The sequence below is a fragment of the Mugil cephalus genome, chromosome 16 (genome assembly GCF_022458985.1).
Source record: "Mugil cephalus isolate CIBA_MC_2020 chromosome 16, CIBA_Mcephalus_1.1, whole genome shotgun sequence".
NCBI lineage: Eukaryota > Metazoa > Chordata > Actinopteri > Mugiliformes > Mugilidae > Mugil > Mugil cephalus.
Window position 1 is genome coordinate 13,777,871 of NC_061785.1, and position 17,176 is coordinate 13,795,046.

At 42.3% G+C, this 17,176-nt stretch overlaps 2 protein-coding genes across 3 annotated transcripts in view; one reads left to right on the forward strand and one right to left on the reverse strand.

The window, feature by feature from the left end:
- uts2r2 (urotensin-2 receptor 2) overlaps positions 1-5,938 on the forward strand; it is a 27,149-nt gene extending 21,211 nt beyond the window's left edge. For both annotated transcript variants that reach the window (XM_047609279.1, XM_047609278.1), the window contains one exon: positions 4,286-5,938. In XM_047609279.1, the coding sequence (XP_047465235.1) occupies positions 4,286-4,422 (137 nt within the window). In that variant the 3' untranslated portion in view covers positions 4,423-5,938. The remainder of the gene's footprint in view (positions 1-4,285) is intronic.
- On the reverse strand, positions 4,329-14,996 carry LOC125022551 (urotensin-2 receptor). The gene is made up of 2 exons (XM_047609277.1): positions 13,608-14,996; positions 4,329-4,472 (listed from the first exon to the last, which is right to left on the reverse strand). The coding sequence occupies exon 1, from the start codon at positions 14,736-14,738 to the stop codon at positions 13,662-13,664; it is 1,077 nt and encodes a 358-aa protein (XP_047465233.1). The 5' UTR covers positions 14,739-14,996; the 3' UTR covers positions 4,329-4,472; positions 13,608-13,661.
- Positions 14,997-17,176: the final 2,180 nt, after the last annotated feature.

Sequence of the window (17,176 nt, forward strand, 5' to 3'; positions counted from 1 at the left end):
GACATGGCGCTCTGGATGGTGCATTCAAGGCACGTACCTGGAAATCTTTCCAATTTCATTGCAGTGCAGTGATGGAAGACAAAAAAAAAAAAAAAAGATCTGCTTGTTTAAATCGAGGTATTAAAAATCATCTACACGTGTTGCCTGCAGAAAATAACAAAATGTGTAAAGGCTTGTCGGTATGAGGAAAAACCTAGCTGTCCTTGCCTGGTAGTGTCCTATATAGAGGGACACATTGACGTCACTGCCGCCCGCGGCCACACCCCCCTGAGTGGCAGCAAATACACCAAAACAACAACTTCAACAGCCCTCCAGAACGTAACTTAAGAAGAATCTTAAGGTATGAATTAAAAAAATAAATAAAATAAAAAAATACAGCATACATTAATATTGCCTGACGCGAAATGTGAACCACAACAGCAGGTTTCTGTGCCTGGATGAGTTGTTCTTCATAATGCAGCGATCCATTTACTTCTCTTTTCATTGGCAGTCGGAGACATCTGTAAAAATACATCTCTGAGTGCTTTTCAGATCGTCTCTTGTCCTTTTTTTAAAATTAATTTAGCTGCTATTAAAACCTATGATTCAAACTAATGCGGCTAATCTCCATTCTAATCTGTCACTTTTTGCCACTCAGTGGCCGTAACCACGGCGACCTCGCTGACTGTGATGTCACATGCGTACCCTCTATAGGGAAATGATTTCTGTATTAATGTGAGAGCTGTTGAATTCCCTTGTGAATATTGCTCTTTTGTGTTGGTGCTCATCATATTTGCTGACTTGTGAGTATGAGGGGTCCTTAACAGTATGAACGTTCACGGTAAAAAAAAAAAAGAAAGAAAAAGCAAGGGATTATTTTCAAAGATTATCATTTCCGAAGCTATCTAAAGCTGCGTGGCTAATTTGAGCTCTTAACAATGCCCTTGTTTCTCCGCGACATAAACCGAGCGCACCACCGCTTATTGTCTCGCCGTTCCAACTCCTTTGTTTGTGCGTTTATTCTCTTTCTTCTCATGTGCCCGCTCTCTGTGTTTTCAGTGTAAATTCCATTGTTTAAGAGCGAGCACTAATTTCCCCCGGCGCCCTCGGCTAATGAGGATTTGACTTCGCACACACACGGGCTCAAGTCGACGGTATAGCCGACAGACTGGGGAACAACCATTCCAGCTTTTTAAATACATATTCACACAATGAGATAAACCCTGAAAAGGTCACACTGCTTGAAGTTTAGCAACCAAACAAAAGTTTAACTGACTAGCTATTTAAACATGAATGTTTGAGGCTGAGCGGGTCGGGTTTCAAAGGAACCGGTCGGTCTTAGCAGTGGTAATGGCTCATTAGTGGACCTGGCAAAGCAAATGAACATTTAAACCAATCCAACTTCACCAGACTGCACTGTGAGCTTTAGTCCGAGGGGGTTTTGTGAAAAGGTTTAAACGAGACCGTCTGAAGAATCCGTTTCAGCATTCGCTAAAATACGATCCCGTAATACTGTTTAGTCAAGTATGTCTGTCGCCTCGCACTTCCAGCTCCTTTCCATTCCTTGGTGTTGTGTTCCCCTTCAGTTACGCCGGCAGCGCTTCTTTTTTAAATGAATTATTCAACATAACTTCCCACCAGTGATAACAGAATATCATTACCACACTAATGTCTGTGTTTAAGTTCAAGTTTCCCAGCCTTTCTTGAGCCGTGACACATATTTTACTAAACGGCTCACCACCAAACACAAATGCCACAAAACGTATGTATAATGAAATAATCATCATCTACTTTCAATGTACTAGCAATTTACTTACTCTGTGTAAATTCTATGCGTGTTTAGTTGAACACAAAGCTCGTATTCTCGCAGGGATTGATGAAAGACGCACACTAAGATCTTTTTCATGCTTGAAAAGCCCGGCTTATTTCAAGGCAGGTAGTTTTATTGTCTCTGCTACGGTGTGTGGCTGTTTTAATTTGTCGATGAGTTCAGCAGCTACAGTAGCTTTGAGTGCTCCCTCATTCATCTTTATAGTTTCCCTCAATAAAGCTGCATATTCCCCAGTATGTTCACGTAGTCCTAGTATGTTCATGTGGTTCAGCAAACTATTTGGTGGGGTTTGTTTGCTTGGAACCTTGGCCCTGTTAGACATCTTGAGCTCAGCCTTTTATTTTTTTATTTTTTTGCTTCCTTCTGACCACTACTCAAACTAAGACCTTCATCTGTGTCCAAGTTTTCTCCAGGACCCAGTTCAGATTGAGTACTTTTTTCCCCCAGTATTTATCCATCACTAACACCTGTCTCACCCGAAGTATGATGACTTACTCTGTTGCTGGAATGACAGCAGGTAGATAGGCAGGTTAACTGTCCACCTTCTGCCATGTACTGGATGTTAAGAGTATTTAATTGTTCTACCTATCACAGACCCCTAGTGGTTCGTGGTGTAATTGCAAGGGGTCCGTGAAAATACAATTTTCAAAAAATAAAAATAAAAAATCATATGACATTTATAGAAACAGAATGACTTAACTCAAATGAGACTGCCGAAACTACAGAAGGTAACAGGATTTTTTTTTTCTCTACATCTGTTTCACTGACTGTATTTTATTAAGAGATCTCGCTCACGGTTGCTCTGCTACTGCACATGACGCTGTTAATACAAACTTAACATGATGAGCAAAATGAGGTCCCTACTGTTTCAGTGGGCAAACACCATTCCTATCTTCACAGTGTTCTTATTGTGAAACAAAGTGTTGTGGGAAACTCATTAACTTGCATGTTCAGGTTAGCACTTGAAATTAAGCTAAGCTAATTTTTGATCTACGCTGAAGATGGGGGGAGACCTCAGCGTACATCAAAAATATGCTGGGGGTCCAAGATCCCAAAAAGGATGAGAACCACTGGCACAGACAAACAAAGACTAAATGAATAATTTTCTGCATAATTTCATGCAGCACACCTGGTGATCTCTCACGGCACATTGTGCAGCACAGTGGTTGGGAATCACTGCTTTACTTTAAGTGCCCAGCAGGAGTTTACTTAATTTTAAAGAAAAAAAATCCAATTCAAGATTCACACCTTTAAATCTCACTCATTAATTCAGTGTTGCTGGTTTGTTTAACGTATACATGAAGTTAAATGTTGAACATACGTAGACTCACACCTCTGCACCTCTAAATTTTTATAATCAGCACTGATATCATGCATATTTGAGGTATTTTTGTCAGCAGTTTAGCCAGAACAGCTAGTCTGGCTATGTCATGTTAATCAGATTATACCGACTCGAAACTACAGTAATTAACACTTCATTTTAAACACTGAAAAGACATCTTAAAGGGCTTAATTTGGGATTTTAGAATTGGAAAATGAGGCCTCTTAAGACTTTGGGGAGCGTCTAGCTTAATAGTAGTTATAGTTAAAAAAAAAAAAAAAAAAGTGTTTCTGAGGCAAACGTTTTTTTTTTTTTTTTTAATCCATATTTATTCATATAAAACCACTTCTGTTCATGTACAAATGAGGAAATTTGTGCAGTGGAACAACGTTATAGGCAAACAGCATTTATAAACAAACAGCCTCCACTTCGCCACACAACTGCCATTTTTTATATTTCTTTTAATTGATGGGTTAAACCACAGGTGTCAAACATACACGTCTGAGGAGTCAAATCTGGCCCACAGCATGAATCTGCAAAGTGTGACCATCAAATAATAGACTGCAATCTTTCAATGAAGATAACTGCTGTTCCTAATTTGTTCACTGTTTTACCAAGAGAAGTGGACATAACACACAACACTGAGACTCAGGGCTAAACAGCAGACGACAATGAGCTCAAATTGAATTTATTGTTTTCAAGAATAGTTTATTAAATGTAAACATTCTACTAATTTAATTCCTTGCACTAAAACAAATGGAAAAAATCTAGAGTTGTTGCTGTTTATAATATGCTAGAATGCTGTTATGTTGCTGGTCTGGCCTTGAGATCAAACTGGACTGAATGTGGCCCCCAAACTACAGTTTGACACCCCTGGGTTAAACTGATGAGACGTTTTTAGCCAAGCTTTTCCTCCTCTGGCTCCAAGTTGTTTTCTAAGCTTTGCCATCTCAGTTCTGCATTTAACAGTAATGTACTTAATATCTTCTTAATATCAATCTTCTCTCACTTTCAGAGCTGTGTATGTAACACACGGACTGTATTCACTCATCTCTGTCTTAAAAAGAAGACGCCTGAAATTGTGAAACGTCCTTAAAGCCATTTTTAAGATTCCCTGTCTCCTAAAGAGTCCCTGTCTGTCCTCCCTCTCCCAGGACGGGTCTCTTTCTTCTCCTCTGGCTCGGAGAACCTGCACCGCGTTGAGAGGGTAACGTGGGGGACGCGTTACGCCATCACCGTGTCCTTCACCTGCGACCCCGCGCACGCCATCTCTGACCCCACCCTGCCCTGAGGCATCCACGGACGAAGGATGGTCACGCTTTCCACCGGCTTGGAGGAGCCCTGTGACACAGAGGAGAGGAGGGGGGGAAGGGGGACGGGAAGGGGAAGGAAGAACAAGGGGAAAGATGAGAAAGGGGGAAGGAAGGAGAAAAGTTGGATTCTACACAGAGGTCTTACTTTCTACACTGAGGCTGCACAGTTAATATCTGGAATGATCTTTTCATTCTCAGATATTGACTTTGTCCCCTTTACTAAAAAGAAAAACAAAAAAGCTCCCTGTCTTTTATGGGGGTGTGCCCTTATTTATGCCAGACCCTTTGTTCAATTTTCAACATCAGCTTCCTTTTCCCTTGTACCATCATAATCACTAATGTCGAGGGAGGGGGTCTGCTCTTCTTGAACATTCAGGGGACGTCTTTGCGGAAACAGATTCAAAGAGGGATTGTGTGTTTGTGATTTTTAAGGAGACTTCTTGAAAGAGAATTAGAAATCTGATGAAACATCTGCATAATCAACCCCGCACTGGCTATCTCCAAGAGGTATTTATCTTCTAAGAAGAACCCTCTCCTTATCTGAAAGTGATTGTTCTTTATATTGTGCTACTATAAGCTTTTGTGTCATTGCCGAGAACGGTTTGAGGTAAAAACCTCTTTTCTTTTTTTTTCTTTGCCTCGTTTTAGTACTCAAAATTCTCATTTGTCTTCTAAGGAACTACCTATCCAATTTTAATTAAATCATCTGATATTATTCACGTGTATAAATCTGTTGATATCAGAGTCTTATCTGCACTTCCTTCGTGAGCACTCGAGGATACGCTCGATCGATCAGACGCTATCGTCTGTTTCAGAATTCATTGCCTTTCTTATTTTCCACTCAGCTGCTCTTAACCGTCCACCGTTTCCATCTCCGCTTCTCCCTCAGAGAATCTGAAGATTGAATTTAAAAGCCATCGTTTCATGTATATTTTATACGCCACTTCAATCTTCAGCTTTATAGTCGTGTTAAATGTTTCTAGTCCTGTGAGCTCATATATATGAAATAACGTGATGTGTCGAGACTCGGCGGCAGGTTGAGCTCCAGTGTTTATTCTGGTGGCATGGAATTCTGATTACTTTCCATGACATGGAGCAATTTTTCAGTAAACACAGCGAAAAGCAAACCAGCTGTTTACTCTATATAAAAAAGCTCCACATATGATTATGGATAAACAGTCGCACAGTGAATCTTAGCTATATCTGTTTTCTTTGGCTCTTTAACACAGGCCAGTGTTTGGGTACATTTTGTTTAGAGAGGCAGCTCTATTATGAAAGTCGGTTTAAAATACTTCCTTCCACTCAAAGACCATCCAATGTGTTGCATGCTTTTTCCCAGGTTACTACAGTTCACATGTGGAATGTGCAAATCATGCCACATTTTTATTGAAGCTAATGTTAATTTTAATACAATTTGTCAATCTTTCACTCACTTTTGAAATGAGTTTTGTAATATCTTACAGTGAAGTTTTCATTAAATTTTGTTAAATCCCATTTAAAAAGGTTTTTTTTTATTATCACTGATGGCTCCTAAACTTAAACATGCTCGCAAACTGTTGCATAGTTAAAGATTTGTTTAAAAAGAAAATTAATCCTGTATGGGTCTCCATGTGAAATATCTGCCTTTTTATCTGATAAAAGCCCACTTTTTTTAAAACCTATATTTTCCAGCTGAAAATGAGGATGTTAGAGCAGTAAGAGACCAAACCGAGACCAAAATAGCGTCAGCTTGACCAAAGCAAGGAAATTACAGTCTATGGTTTTAGTGATGTGTTATTAAGGATCTGACCCTTTGAACATTTCTGCTGTGGCTGTAAAAATATATGACTGGATATAAGAGAGACGTACTACACATACACTGCAACTACTGCACCCACAGCACCGTATAGCTCTTCTCAGCTCCGCAGGGACCTGTAATATTCATTAGTGATGACAGGAGCGTTGTAGGAGGCCTGCGTGTGCAGGAAAGCTGTGTGGGAGGAACGCCAGTTTCTGGGAAATAAGGATGCTGCTGAATTGTAAACTTACGACCCACGCACACAATGCATAGGTTTTAGCGTGAAGGTCATTCACTGCTGTCAGGTGTGGCAGCACCTGGTTCAGAGTTTTTATCTAATCAGATAATGTGTGTGGTGCTCCTATCAAAGCAGATATTAATCACATTTAACCTTCAAAGTACACACGGGTCAATGTAAAAATGTATGTGTTGTATTGATCAGCAAATGTCTCTATAGATATAAAGCTCAAAGGGCCACTGTTGTCTATTGACACACCTTTAATGCTGTCAAGATTAATGATTTCCTTACACTAGACTAAACTGCACATGATCTAGGACATGGAGAATGGAAAGTATTGACCTCTCTCTAAATGCTGTTAGCTACTGTTGTTGCAGTCCCTGCCATGACTTGCTTTTTCAAGAACTACATTTCCACACAGGTCGGTTGTTGAGACTTTCCACACAGATTTTTGGGATTTTTTTTTTTTTTTAAACCACCACAGGCAAAGGCAGGGCAGCCAATTCATGCTCACAAATGTTAGCTTTGCTATCTTAAAATGTTTTATCACCTTTGGCTAGAAAGGAAATTCAGCCAAGAACAACCATAAAGTCCTAAATGCTGTATGCAGCTGATAACTGATTATCCTAAAATACTAGATAAAAAGATAAAAATCCTGCTTCCCTATAGTAACATCTAATGCATAGACGAGAAAATGAAAGAAACTGCATTGTTCTTGTTTTACAGGATGGGGTCTCTGGAGTGTAAACTTCCCCAAAACTCATAAAGATGACCTTCAATATTCAGTAATCTGGTTCATACTATATCTAAGACCCTTAAAGACGGGGACCTGGACTCATATAACCCTTTCACACTGAAAATACCGGGTTGACACAGGATTTTCGGACCTGGGTCAACCTGCCTTTGGTGTGCTTTCACATTGCTAGCAGTTCTGAATCTGACCTCCCGCTCTGTGAGCTGCATGCCTGTTTTTTTCCACCCTCTCACACGTCATCGCATTGACAACGTCATCATTACACATTTAAGTGCACCGAATCTCCTCCTCTCCGCAGATGCAGAGCATCTCTCGGATCTCAAGGTCTTTCCAGTGCTTTGCCATGATCAATTAAAAAAAGTGTGCCATGTTGTTATACGAGCCGCATATAAACACAGTCACAAATGCACACTTCACATCAAGATTCCCTGGTACGATTTCCCGATCATAACGTAGGGCTAATTCATCTGTGCTTTAACGATGTCCATTAACAATGGTGTAACACATTTCATTTGTTTAATTGAAAAAATGGACAAAAATCTCTGCCCTTCAGAGATCGGTCTCTTATGGGATTAGACCAAAACTGTTTTAGAGCTGCTCGCAGCCCTGGAGCTTCTACAGTGACACAGTTCATTATTTATACCCAGTCTCAAGGTATGAATGAGGGTGAAACTGGCCAAGATTTGCATCTTATATTAGGGCAGCTAAATTCACTGGTTAATCCATTCCTTATACCGTTCAGGCATAACATTATGACCGCCTTCCTAATATTGTGTAATATGTGCCTCCCTTGTGACTCATTAGAGAATGGACATGGGTCTTTTGAGGGTGTCCTGTAGTGCGTGGCAACAGAATGTTGTTAGGGGTTCTTTGGGTCCTGCAGGTTGATCAGTTTGAGATGGCTAGGTGGCTGGTACAGGTTTTGGTAACATCCACACGAATGTCAGGTCCAAAAGTTTCCCAGCAGCAACATTGATCGTTGCCCTGAATAAGCAGAGGCTTGGGTACTGCCATGATGGCAGTGGTCGAAGCCACCACACAGAGCTTCAAAATTACTCTACAGTTAAGTTACGGGCAGTGTAACCAAGAGTTTGTTCATCTTTATAAATGTCTGTTACCAAAGCTCCAAGCAATTTCTCTAACTTGGTGCTTAGGTAAGCTAAACTGCATAACATTAATCCTAAATTACTTGCAGCATGGCCTTGTCTAGAAGTGATGCAATAAACAGCTATTAGTGACTCTTAACTTGATTGTCTTGTCTGGCCAAAACTTTGTAAATGATAATTAGAGCGCTCATTAACAGGTAAACTGCCCTACATGTACGTGGAATGCGTCAGGCAGAGGCAGCGATTTGGCGTCAATTAGGAGATTTATTCCGTTATCTTAATAAATAATAATAGACTCAAGATGCAACGTCTCACTTTGTGTAATTAATTGCTCTGGTGGGACTGATTGCCAACTGGCCCCATTACACAGCAGCATCCATCAGGCATCGTGAGGAGTCTGACTCTGCAGACTTGACTAATCCTTGTTTAATGAAACTCTCGGAAGAGTCTGCCAGTGTCAGGATTTCACACGCAACTGTAGGAAAATATATCAAAATATTCCAAAGAGAAATGACCAGTCTAGATATCTATGTCTTTATAATATAGAAACCCAATATCTCATTTAGGGTGACTTATTATAAAGTTGCTTTCTCCAGACTAACAAGAAAAGAACTTCCACAAGGAGACAGATATCCCCCATTCACAAGCTTAAACCCCTACTCATATTTAGATGGAGATCAAGCACACGGATCTCAACTTTACTAATGTTAAGATTAGGAGCACAAGAGGGCTATTGGCTTAACTCATCATATTTGGTTTGACAGATCACCTGATTTGGATTTTTTATTGCGCCTGAGGGGATGACACACTTTGACACCTTGTTCTTTCATTGAAAGGTCGCCTCCTGAACAGGTAATGGTGTCTTTTATCAGGTTTAACACCTCTTTCATTGCAGAATGTAACACTGTTTTTACACAATAAAGTCAGCGTGGTAGTCACAAGGAATGAAGCTTTTCAACTATTTTATAATGCACTGTGTGGCCCACGAAAGAGCCCTGTTGACATGACAGAAAGTCTGACTTGTAAAATGCGGACATAAATTGCTCTTCTGACTTCAGTTTTAACGGGTTGTTTGGATATGTCTCTGGAGAGTGTTCGTTCAAGCTGCTCTCATAAAACAAAAAAAAAAATCTAAATTCACTGTATGCCACTTGCCCAGGACCAAATGATTATTAACAAAAATGAAAGAGTGGCTGAACACTGGGAAGTTTTGCTTTTGTCTGGAAGACCTTGGTGACATCTCCAGGGTATAACTAACTCAGTTTTTACCAACAAATTCCTCCAAACAACTCTCTCTTCCTGGGGCTCACCGATCTTGCATCGCCCCCCACCCTGCAGCTGACAGCAGTGGTGTGTCATCATTACCGTAATGGCAGCTTTTTTTCCCCCCAGAAAGTGCAACTTCCCATTGTTCAACCACACTTTGATTTTTGTCCAAAGGTGAGTTACGGTAATTCAAATACCATAAGTATTTTTTTTTCATCTGCAGGCAGATGTTTAGGTCTTACAGGGTTAAAGAAATAATGCATTTTGTCACTGAATGGTCAAAACGCGAGTACTTGACATTTGTTTGGAAAGGTCTTTTTGCTTTTTTTAATCAACAAGTTCAAGAGTTTGTTAGTTTGACATTTGGAGGAGATTTTTAACGTCACCTCTCAGACACCAATCAGTCGCCATCATCGGCGAAAGTAGCAACAACATCATTATTATTATATTCATCTGTCTACTATTCTCGTTTCTCTTCTGGGATTAAAGCAAAATGGCAGGAAAAAAAATAAACAAAAGTAACTGCCTTGAGTTGAGCTCAGGGATGAACGGATTTTGCAGGCAGGGGAAAGGAATCAAAGATATTTCTCATGATTCTGATGTGCATGGCCTCATACGACTGACGAGTCCCACGGAGACCGTAATGTATCCAGTCTAGGCAGAGTGCAAGTGCTACGAATTGCTGTCAGATTATATACGGAGAAAGGAGGGAAAAAGAAAAAGAGGAAGATTTTCCCTCATGCCATGACCGTGCCTGCGGCGCCAAGGGGCCGGCTGCAATGAATTTCGGGACACACGGACCACATCCCATCGGGGGAAACAGTTGGTAAATGTCACACCTCTTGATATTGTTCAGATCATTTTTATAAATGCAGGAAATCACACAGCGAGGACATTTTTCCGTCATAGTATATGTTTGAGGAACACAGCCGCCGTGTCCGTGCATAATATCCCCATCCATCTTGCTCTATACACACTGTTTGTTTTCAAGTCTAGGTGACTGGTGAATCTAAAGAGGACGGAGTGGCCGAAGACTCCAATAAGGCAGATTAAAGTGAAAAGGTTCCCTCTCAGTGCTATATCTTAATTAGAGAATTATGAAGTAAAACATGAGGCGCTTTCACGCGTCAGCCATTAAGATACCTGACCGCTCACCTTGTTCCCTTAATTCTCACGGGGTGCACATCAGGTGATCAGCTGTTGAGATGCAACAAACCAGTGGGATTAGGTTCCAGCTTTCCAGATTCAGGCACGCGGGCCTTGGTTGGGTTTAGTAAACGGAGCACACAGAGCGCAGTTAAAGCAGTAGGTGTTCTGGCACGGCCTAGTAGAAGCAAATTTGCCTCTGAGGGTGGATGCATGAAAATTCAGTAGAAGTAATTGGCCATGCAGGTGGATTTTTTTTTTTCTTTTTCTTTTTTTCTCCCCACACATCTTCTGCCAGAGTCCAGATGTGGACTCAGATTATATCCAGCAGGGTAAATTCAGTCAAAAAGCAAAACGCCCACCTGGCTTTAGTCACCATGCTACTGCTGATTATGATTATAATGAGCTATAATCAGGGAAGGGATGGTTCATAAAACGTAAAGGGGCCGCACATGTACGAATCACTAACAGGGCAGACCCCAGGGGACATTAAAAGCCCCGTCCTCAATCCATGTCAGTCGATTACTCTAATTTCTTAAATTACATATTTGTTAAGGCATTTGCACATTATTAGCTAACATAGGCTTATTAACTGCCTAAAATAGTTCTCATTTGTAATGGGCTTTTGTAAAAGCTTATTATTTAATGCTGCGCTCCCATGGTGCTTTATTCCTTTTCAATAGGCCTATCAGTTAGAAAGTTAGGACAACAGGAGTCCCCTGCCAAGACTGGAACCAGAATTGCTGCAGTTTATGCATAACCATCTAAATAAGGTGCGTCAAACTCATTTTAGTTCAGGAATCATATACGGCTCAATTTGATTGCAATGGAGCCGAACCACAATTAGAGCATAATAGCTTGAAAATAACTTATTATTTCCCCTTTGTTTCAGTGCAAAAAAGTACATTAAGAAAATGTTTATATTTAATAAACTATCCTGTCACAAAACCACTCCTAGTGGGAGAATTAGGAATAGCAGTTACATTTATTTAATTTTTTACTGATTTCCTTTTCTAGTTTTTGCACTTTCCTTCCTGCAGGCCACACCGGACCCTCTGGGGAGCCTGTTTTGGCCCACAGGCTGTGTGTTTGAACCCCCTGCATGGGAGCACAGGTTGCACTCCGAAACACGGTGGCGGAGGAATATAATTACACTCTCCCAGAGACTGGACAGCTTATTAGTTCAACGGTAAGCAGCGGTTCTGATAATTGCGAAATGAGTTTGTACTTGCAGCATTTATATATTTTCTCTCTATGTGACTGTAAAGGCCAGATGTAAACCAAAATAGAGGCCTGACTTTCAGTCCTTCTAAGAGTTGATGTTCTTCTACAGTGGTTTCCTACGTAATATGGAACGATGGGATTTGAGGCTCTTTAAATGAAGACAGATCTTACCTTCATTGTTCATTTTTCTTCTTGTCTGGACGTCAGCAGTAGCAGCGCCAGTGTCTGATTCTGCCTGCCTGAGTGATGAAGTTACACCATTGCTTGGTAACTGTTTCCCGTTGGCTGTTGCTCTCTCAAAATGATCGGCTCCAACACTCATCCCATATTTCTCCCTGTCACAAACTGTGACAACAATCGCACGCTTGCACGCTCATTCACTGACCAGTCCATCTTGCGCTTGTGTTTAGTAACACTGAATTATAAAAGGTTACACCTGCACTGCAGGAAGTTTGGTACCTTGACTTTACCCCTTGTATGAATTCTATTGAATCTGAACTATGTAAATAAAGTTATCTTGAACCCAATTCATGGAACACTGAACTTAACATTTATTGGTGACTTTTTTTTTTGGCACGATTCAGATAGATAAACAATGGTCTGAAAAACATTTTGTACACATTGTGTGAAAGACCCTCTGTGAAGCCAATCTCCGAATTGCACTTATTACAGGAACAGAAAACGAATAAAAGGGAGAAAATATATAAATGCTACAAGCATAACAAACCTCGCAATACGCTAGTGAAGTGTCCCAGGGCTGGAACACCTGAGCTGCTTTAACTATAAGAACATCAGCTCTGAGCCTGTGAGGCTCATCGTTAATCCTCAACCTGTGGGAAACACTTGACACTGAGATTTTGGCACAACGACAGAAAAAGAACAACTCTCATCAAGCAGAGAACCGGATCATTCTGAAGCACAGCATCTCCAACAGTATGAGGTAAACCTGGTACTCAGGGGGCCTGCTTTGTCCGATAGAGCCAGGGATGGAGGTGCACTAAGGCCTGATGTTCTAAAGCAGGCCTTTGGGAATAGGCAGGGCCAAGTTTATCCAAAACAAACACACAAGGCCCCTTGAGGCCCTGGGCAGCAGTTGCTTGGTTAGCTTAGTTAGCAGTCCAGCCTTGGCAGTAGTTGGGGGTGGTCAGTGTGTGCCCTGCAGCAGACTGATCCGGCCATGATTTTTTTCCTTTACATGTTTTCTTGTGAAAATAAATCATTGATCTAAACAGAGCTCACTGCTGCTCACTGATATCAAATTCTGCTTGACTGTGCGCTGATTGTTAAAAAGAAAAGAAAACCACGCGCATCACTTCTGTGTCTTACAGAGATTTCAGCTTGTGTAATTAGCACGTTGGCCTTGTGTTTAACACAGCACTGCAGGATCAATTTCTCCGCTGAGCGCAGCAGAGAGATGTCAGAGTGCTAATGGGGCTCTGTGGGATTTAGGACGAAAACGCTCAGACACGGCTGGAATATCATTATAATTCTCTCTGGCAACAAGTGTACACTGTATCCACAGGGCAGCAATGCTAAAAATAATAATAACAGCCCACCATGAAATATAAATGGCACACTCCTGCATTTTGTCACAAGGGCGCGCGTTTTACGCACGGAGCGTGCCTGCGTGGGATACAGAAGTTTCCACCTACCTACTGTGGTTCCGCTTCCAGAAACTTTCTCCTCTCTCCCGCACGGACCGCTAGTCACTTGAGTGCCCCCATGACCAGCGTCTCTGAGTTGAACTCGAACTGATTGCTGGAGGACGCAGACTTCCCCCAGGAGTAGAGGCTGGGCGGCCGCTGCTTAAACGAGGACGTGTACCTGTAGAAGCTCCTGTGCCTGTTCTTTAGGTACTCCCTGTAGTTCTTGGTGAGGAGCGTGTAGAGGAACGGGTTGATGCAGCTGTTGCTGTACGTGAGACTCGCCACCAGGTAGTTGATGCAGGTGTGCGTCTGCGAGGCCAAGCTCAGCGGCTTGGTGTGGTACAGGGGCAGCAGCTGCCAAATCCAGAAGGGAAGGAAGCACGCCCAGAACACCAGCACGATGGTGAAAATCATGATCAGAACTTTCTGCTTCGGCGAACGCTTGCCCCCTTTGCTGATCACGGAGTTGCGCTGGGACTCTAAGTACGTGCGGGCCAACTTGACGTACAGGTAACCGATGACGAGCCCCGGGGCCATGATGCTGGTGCCAAATAGGACGGTCACGTACACTTTGTAAGCCAGGGGTGCCCAGGTGGGCGCGCACATCCTCTTTACGCCCCCATCCGGTGTGTTCTTGGTGGTCTGAGTGACCATTATCATCATGGGCAAAGTGAGCACCAAAGAGAGCAGCCATACCCCCCACGCCAGGGCTTTGCGGTAACTCTTGGAGCGCCTCACCGTGTCCAGCGGCTGGGTGACGGCCAGGTAGCGCTCCGTGCACATGACCGTGAGAGTGAAGATGCTGGCGTGCATGGTGAGGAGGTCCAGACTGAGCAGGATGCGGCACCCGACGTCCCCGAAGTACCAGTCCTTTAGGAAGTAGGTAGACACGACGAACGGGATGGTGGAGAGGTAGAGCAGGTCCGCCAGAGCCAGGTTGATGATGGAGATGTACATGGAAGTGGCGAAGCGGATGGAGTGACACATCACCACCAGCGTGTACACATTCCCGGACACTCCGATAATATAGACGACGGAGAGGAGCGTCCCGAAAGTGGAGGTGATGACGAGCTCGTGGTCCACGCTCCCGGAGACCCGCGGGGGACTCGCGTTCAGGTTCAAAGACTTGTTATTCATGGTGCGCTCCGAAGAACCTCCGGGACCGGGCGTTTGGCTCCGTGCTGCAGCGCCGGGCAAGTTTGGAAAGATGCGCACCGGCACAGGTTGAGTGTCGCTTATCCGCCTCTGCGCTCACCGCCTGACTGCACGCTCCCCACTTTGCCCCTGACGTCACCACAGTAGCCCTCGGTGAACATCTTATATCAAAAACAAATAAGACATTAAGTCTCCCTATGGCGCAGCTGGAAACACAATGCTCACGGGAGGGAAGCAACCCCCGAGGTAGAAAAGATGAGTGCGCGATTGTCTGGACACCGAACGGAGTTTTTTTTTTTTTTTTTTTTTTTTTTTACGCCGAGATGAGTGATTCAGACGCTTTATTAAAACTTCGGTCACCTTCGAGTGCTGCGCCTGGTTTTAAAAATAAAACTCACAATGAGTAATTTTACGCACAGACCTGAGGGGCAAATTATTATTTTTTTAAAAAAAAATCGCTTTCTCAAATTCTCCTCTTGCCGTTTCATCCTCGCTGCAAATGAGACAGATAAGGTCGAGTTCAACCTGCACGCATAATTAACTTCTTCTTTTGCTGTGGCCGCGTTTAGAAAATGTCATCGGCGCCGGCACACTGACTTTGTACCACAAATTCAATTAAGTCCTCTTTCTTTCGTTCTTTCTTTCTTGGTCTTGAAAGTTATTATCACATTAATTAACACGTTCGTGACTGGGATGGGTTTATGCAGGAAGGTCACCTCAAAATTTTGAGCTTTCACAGGTGTTTTAATACTGCAAGCCTGCTCATGTAAAGCTCTCTTCTGTTGTCTTTTATCTTCAAGGGCTTATAAAAGAAATAAAATACCCCCTGCTTTCATTAGATAGAAGTATTTGGTTGCCAGTATTAATTTGTTTGGGATTTTAAGCGTCAAGTATTTGGAAGCAAAAGAGCTAAATATGTTTATCTCCCATTATTCACAAAGTTGTGACTAACACACACACTTTATAGTTGGGTGTTGCTCTCTTGGAGCCCCTCTTGTCTTCCCAAATCGATAAGTGCGTTCTGAGCCAGCAGTGATGACCCTATAATCTTTCCCAGACAGGGTTCGTGTTCTCGGACTCATCCATCCATGGCTGATTAAGCTCAGAGTTCAGCTCTGATGCTGTACCATCCATCCCCGTAGCAAAAAAAGACTCAGCAGCAGCAGCAGCAGCAGCAGCAATCTGGCTGGAAATACAGCAGTTATTAGCTGGGTAACGTTGGACTGTGACTGCAGTGGGAAAGGACGAGGAAGGGGATAAAAGAGGTGGAAGTTAACAGAGTGGGATTTTGTAAAGTCTGTTTCCAGTGCAGCCTCCCTTCTCGCATAGAAACACACACGCTCCTCATCCCTCGAGATGCCACATGGCATAGTTTCAAACGTAAAATTGAAGTCCTTACCTGCGCTGTTAACATTTGCACCCCTCTATACTTATGAGATTCTTACAATTAGATTCAGAGAACTCTGAATCTTTAAGAAGATGTAGAAAACAGAGGAGGTGTCAGCCTTCCCGATGTGTTGTGTGCTGTTGTCTCCTTTGTCCTTTGCATGATGCAGATCAGCTCAGAACAGAGTCCTTTGTTGGAGGTGTAGGGCCTCAGAGGCAGTGCAAATCTGAATTCAAAGTTACCTTACCTATGTTTTATGTTCAGTTTTTAGCACCAAAAAAAAAAAACAGTTCAAAGCATTTGTGAGTGTGTTTCCTTTGTCACCAAACAATGTAAAGTTTATTTTAAAGCTGCATTATCAAAACTTTTACATTAACAGTGGATCTAAATTAAAGAAATCTAACCAAGCTGACATACCTGCAACAAAGGTAATGATGTTGCCTCATATCATCTTTGTCTGTGACTTAAAAAAAACCCACAGCAACTGCAGTTAAAGGGTGCTCATCACTACTAAACACTGCAGGACAAGGGACAGTTATTCTGGAACTGGAACAGTAACTTCCCAATTGATAAAACAGGTAGGAGAAGAACATATCTGGGTATTTGGATGGTATTTGGTCACATGCACAGGTCACCTTGAATTGAAACAGTGCTTGGACAGCAGCACATTAAACTTCTCAAGAACACAAGTACAAATTTGCATACTGATAAACCCCCAAGGGCTATCCACTATGCGAATTGTACACCTCTATGAGACGAGATAGCTCTTCATACCAGCAGGGGGCAGTAGTTTGTATTTGTCTTTCAAAAGAGGAAACCGACCGGACAAACTGGGTTTAAATTTTTTTATTTTTTTTTTTTTTAAATCCAGTTCAATTCGATCTTGATTTGAAAGATTCAATATCAATTCATAGAGTCCTCAGATCGATTAAAAAAAATACCACAGACTGTATAATACTCAATTAAACACACGCTATTCCCAGATTCTTCTCGTTTAAATTCTCGCTGTAGTATCGCGAGACCGACTCTGCAT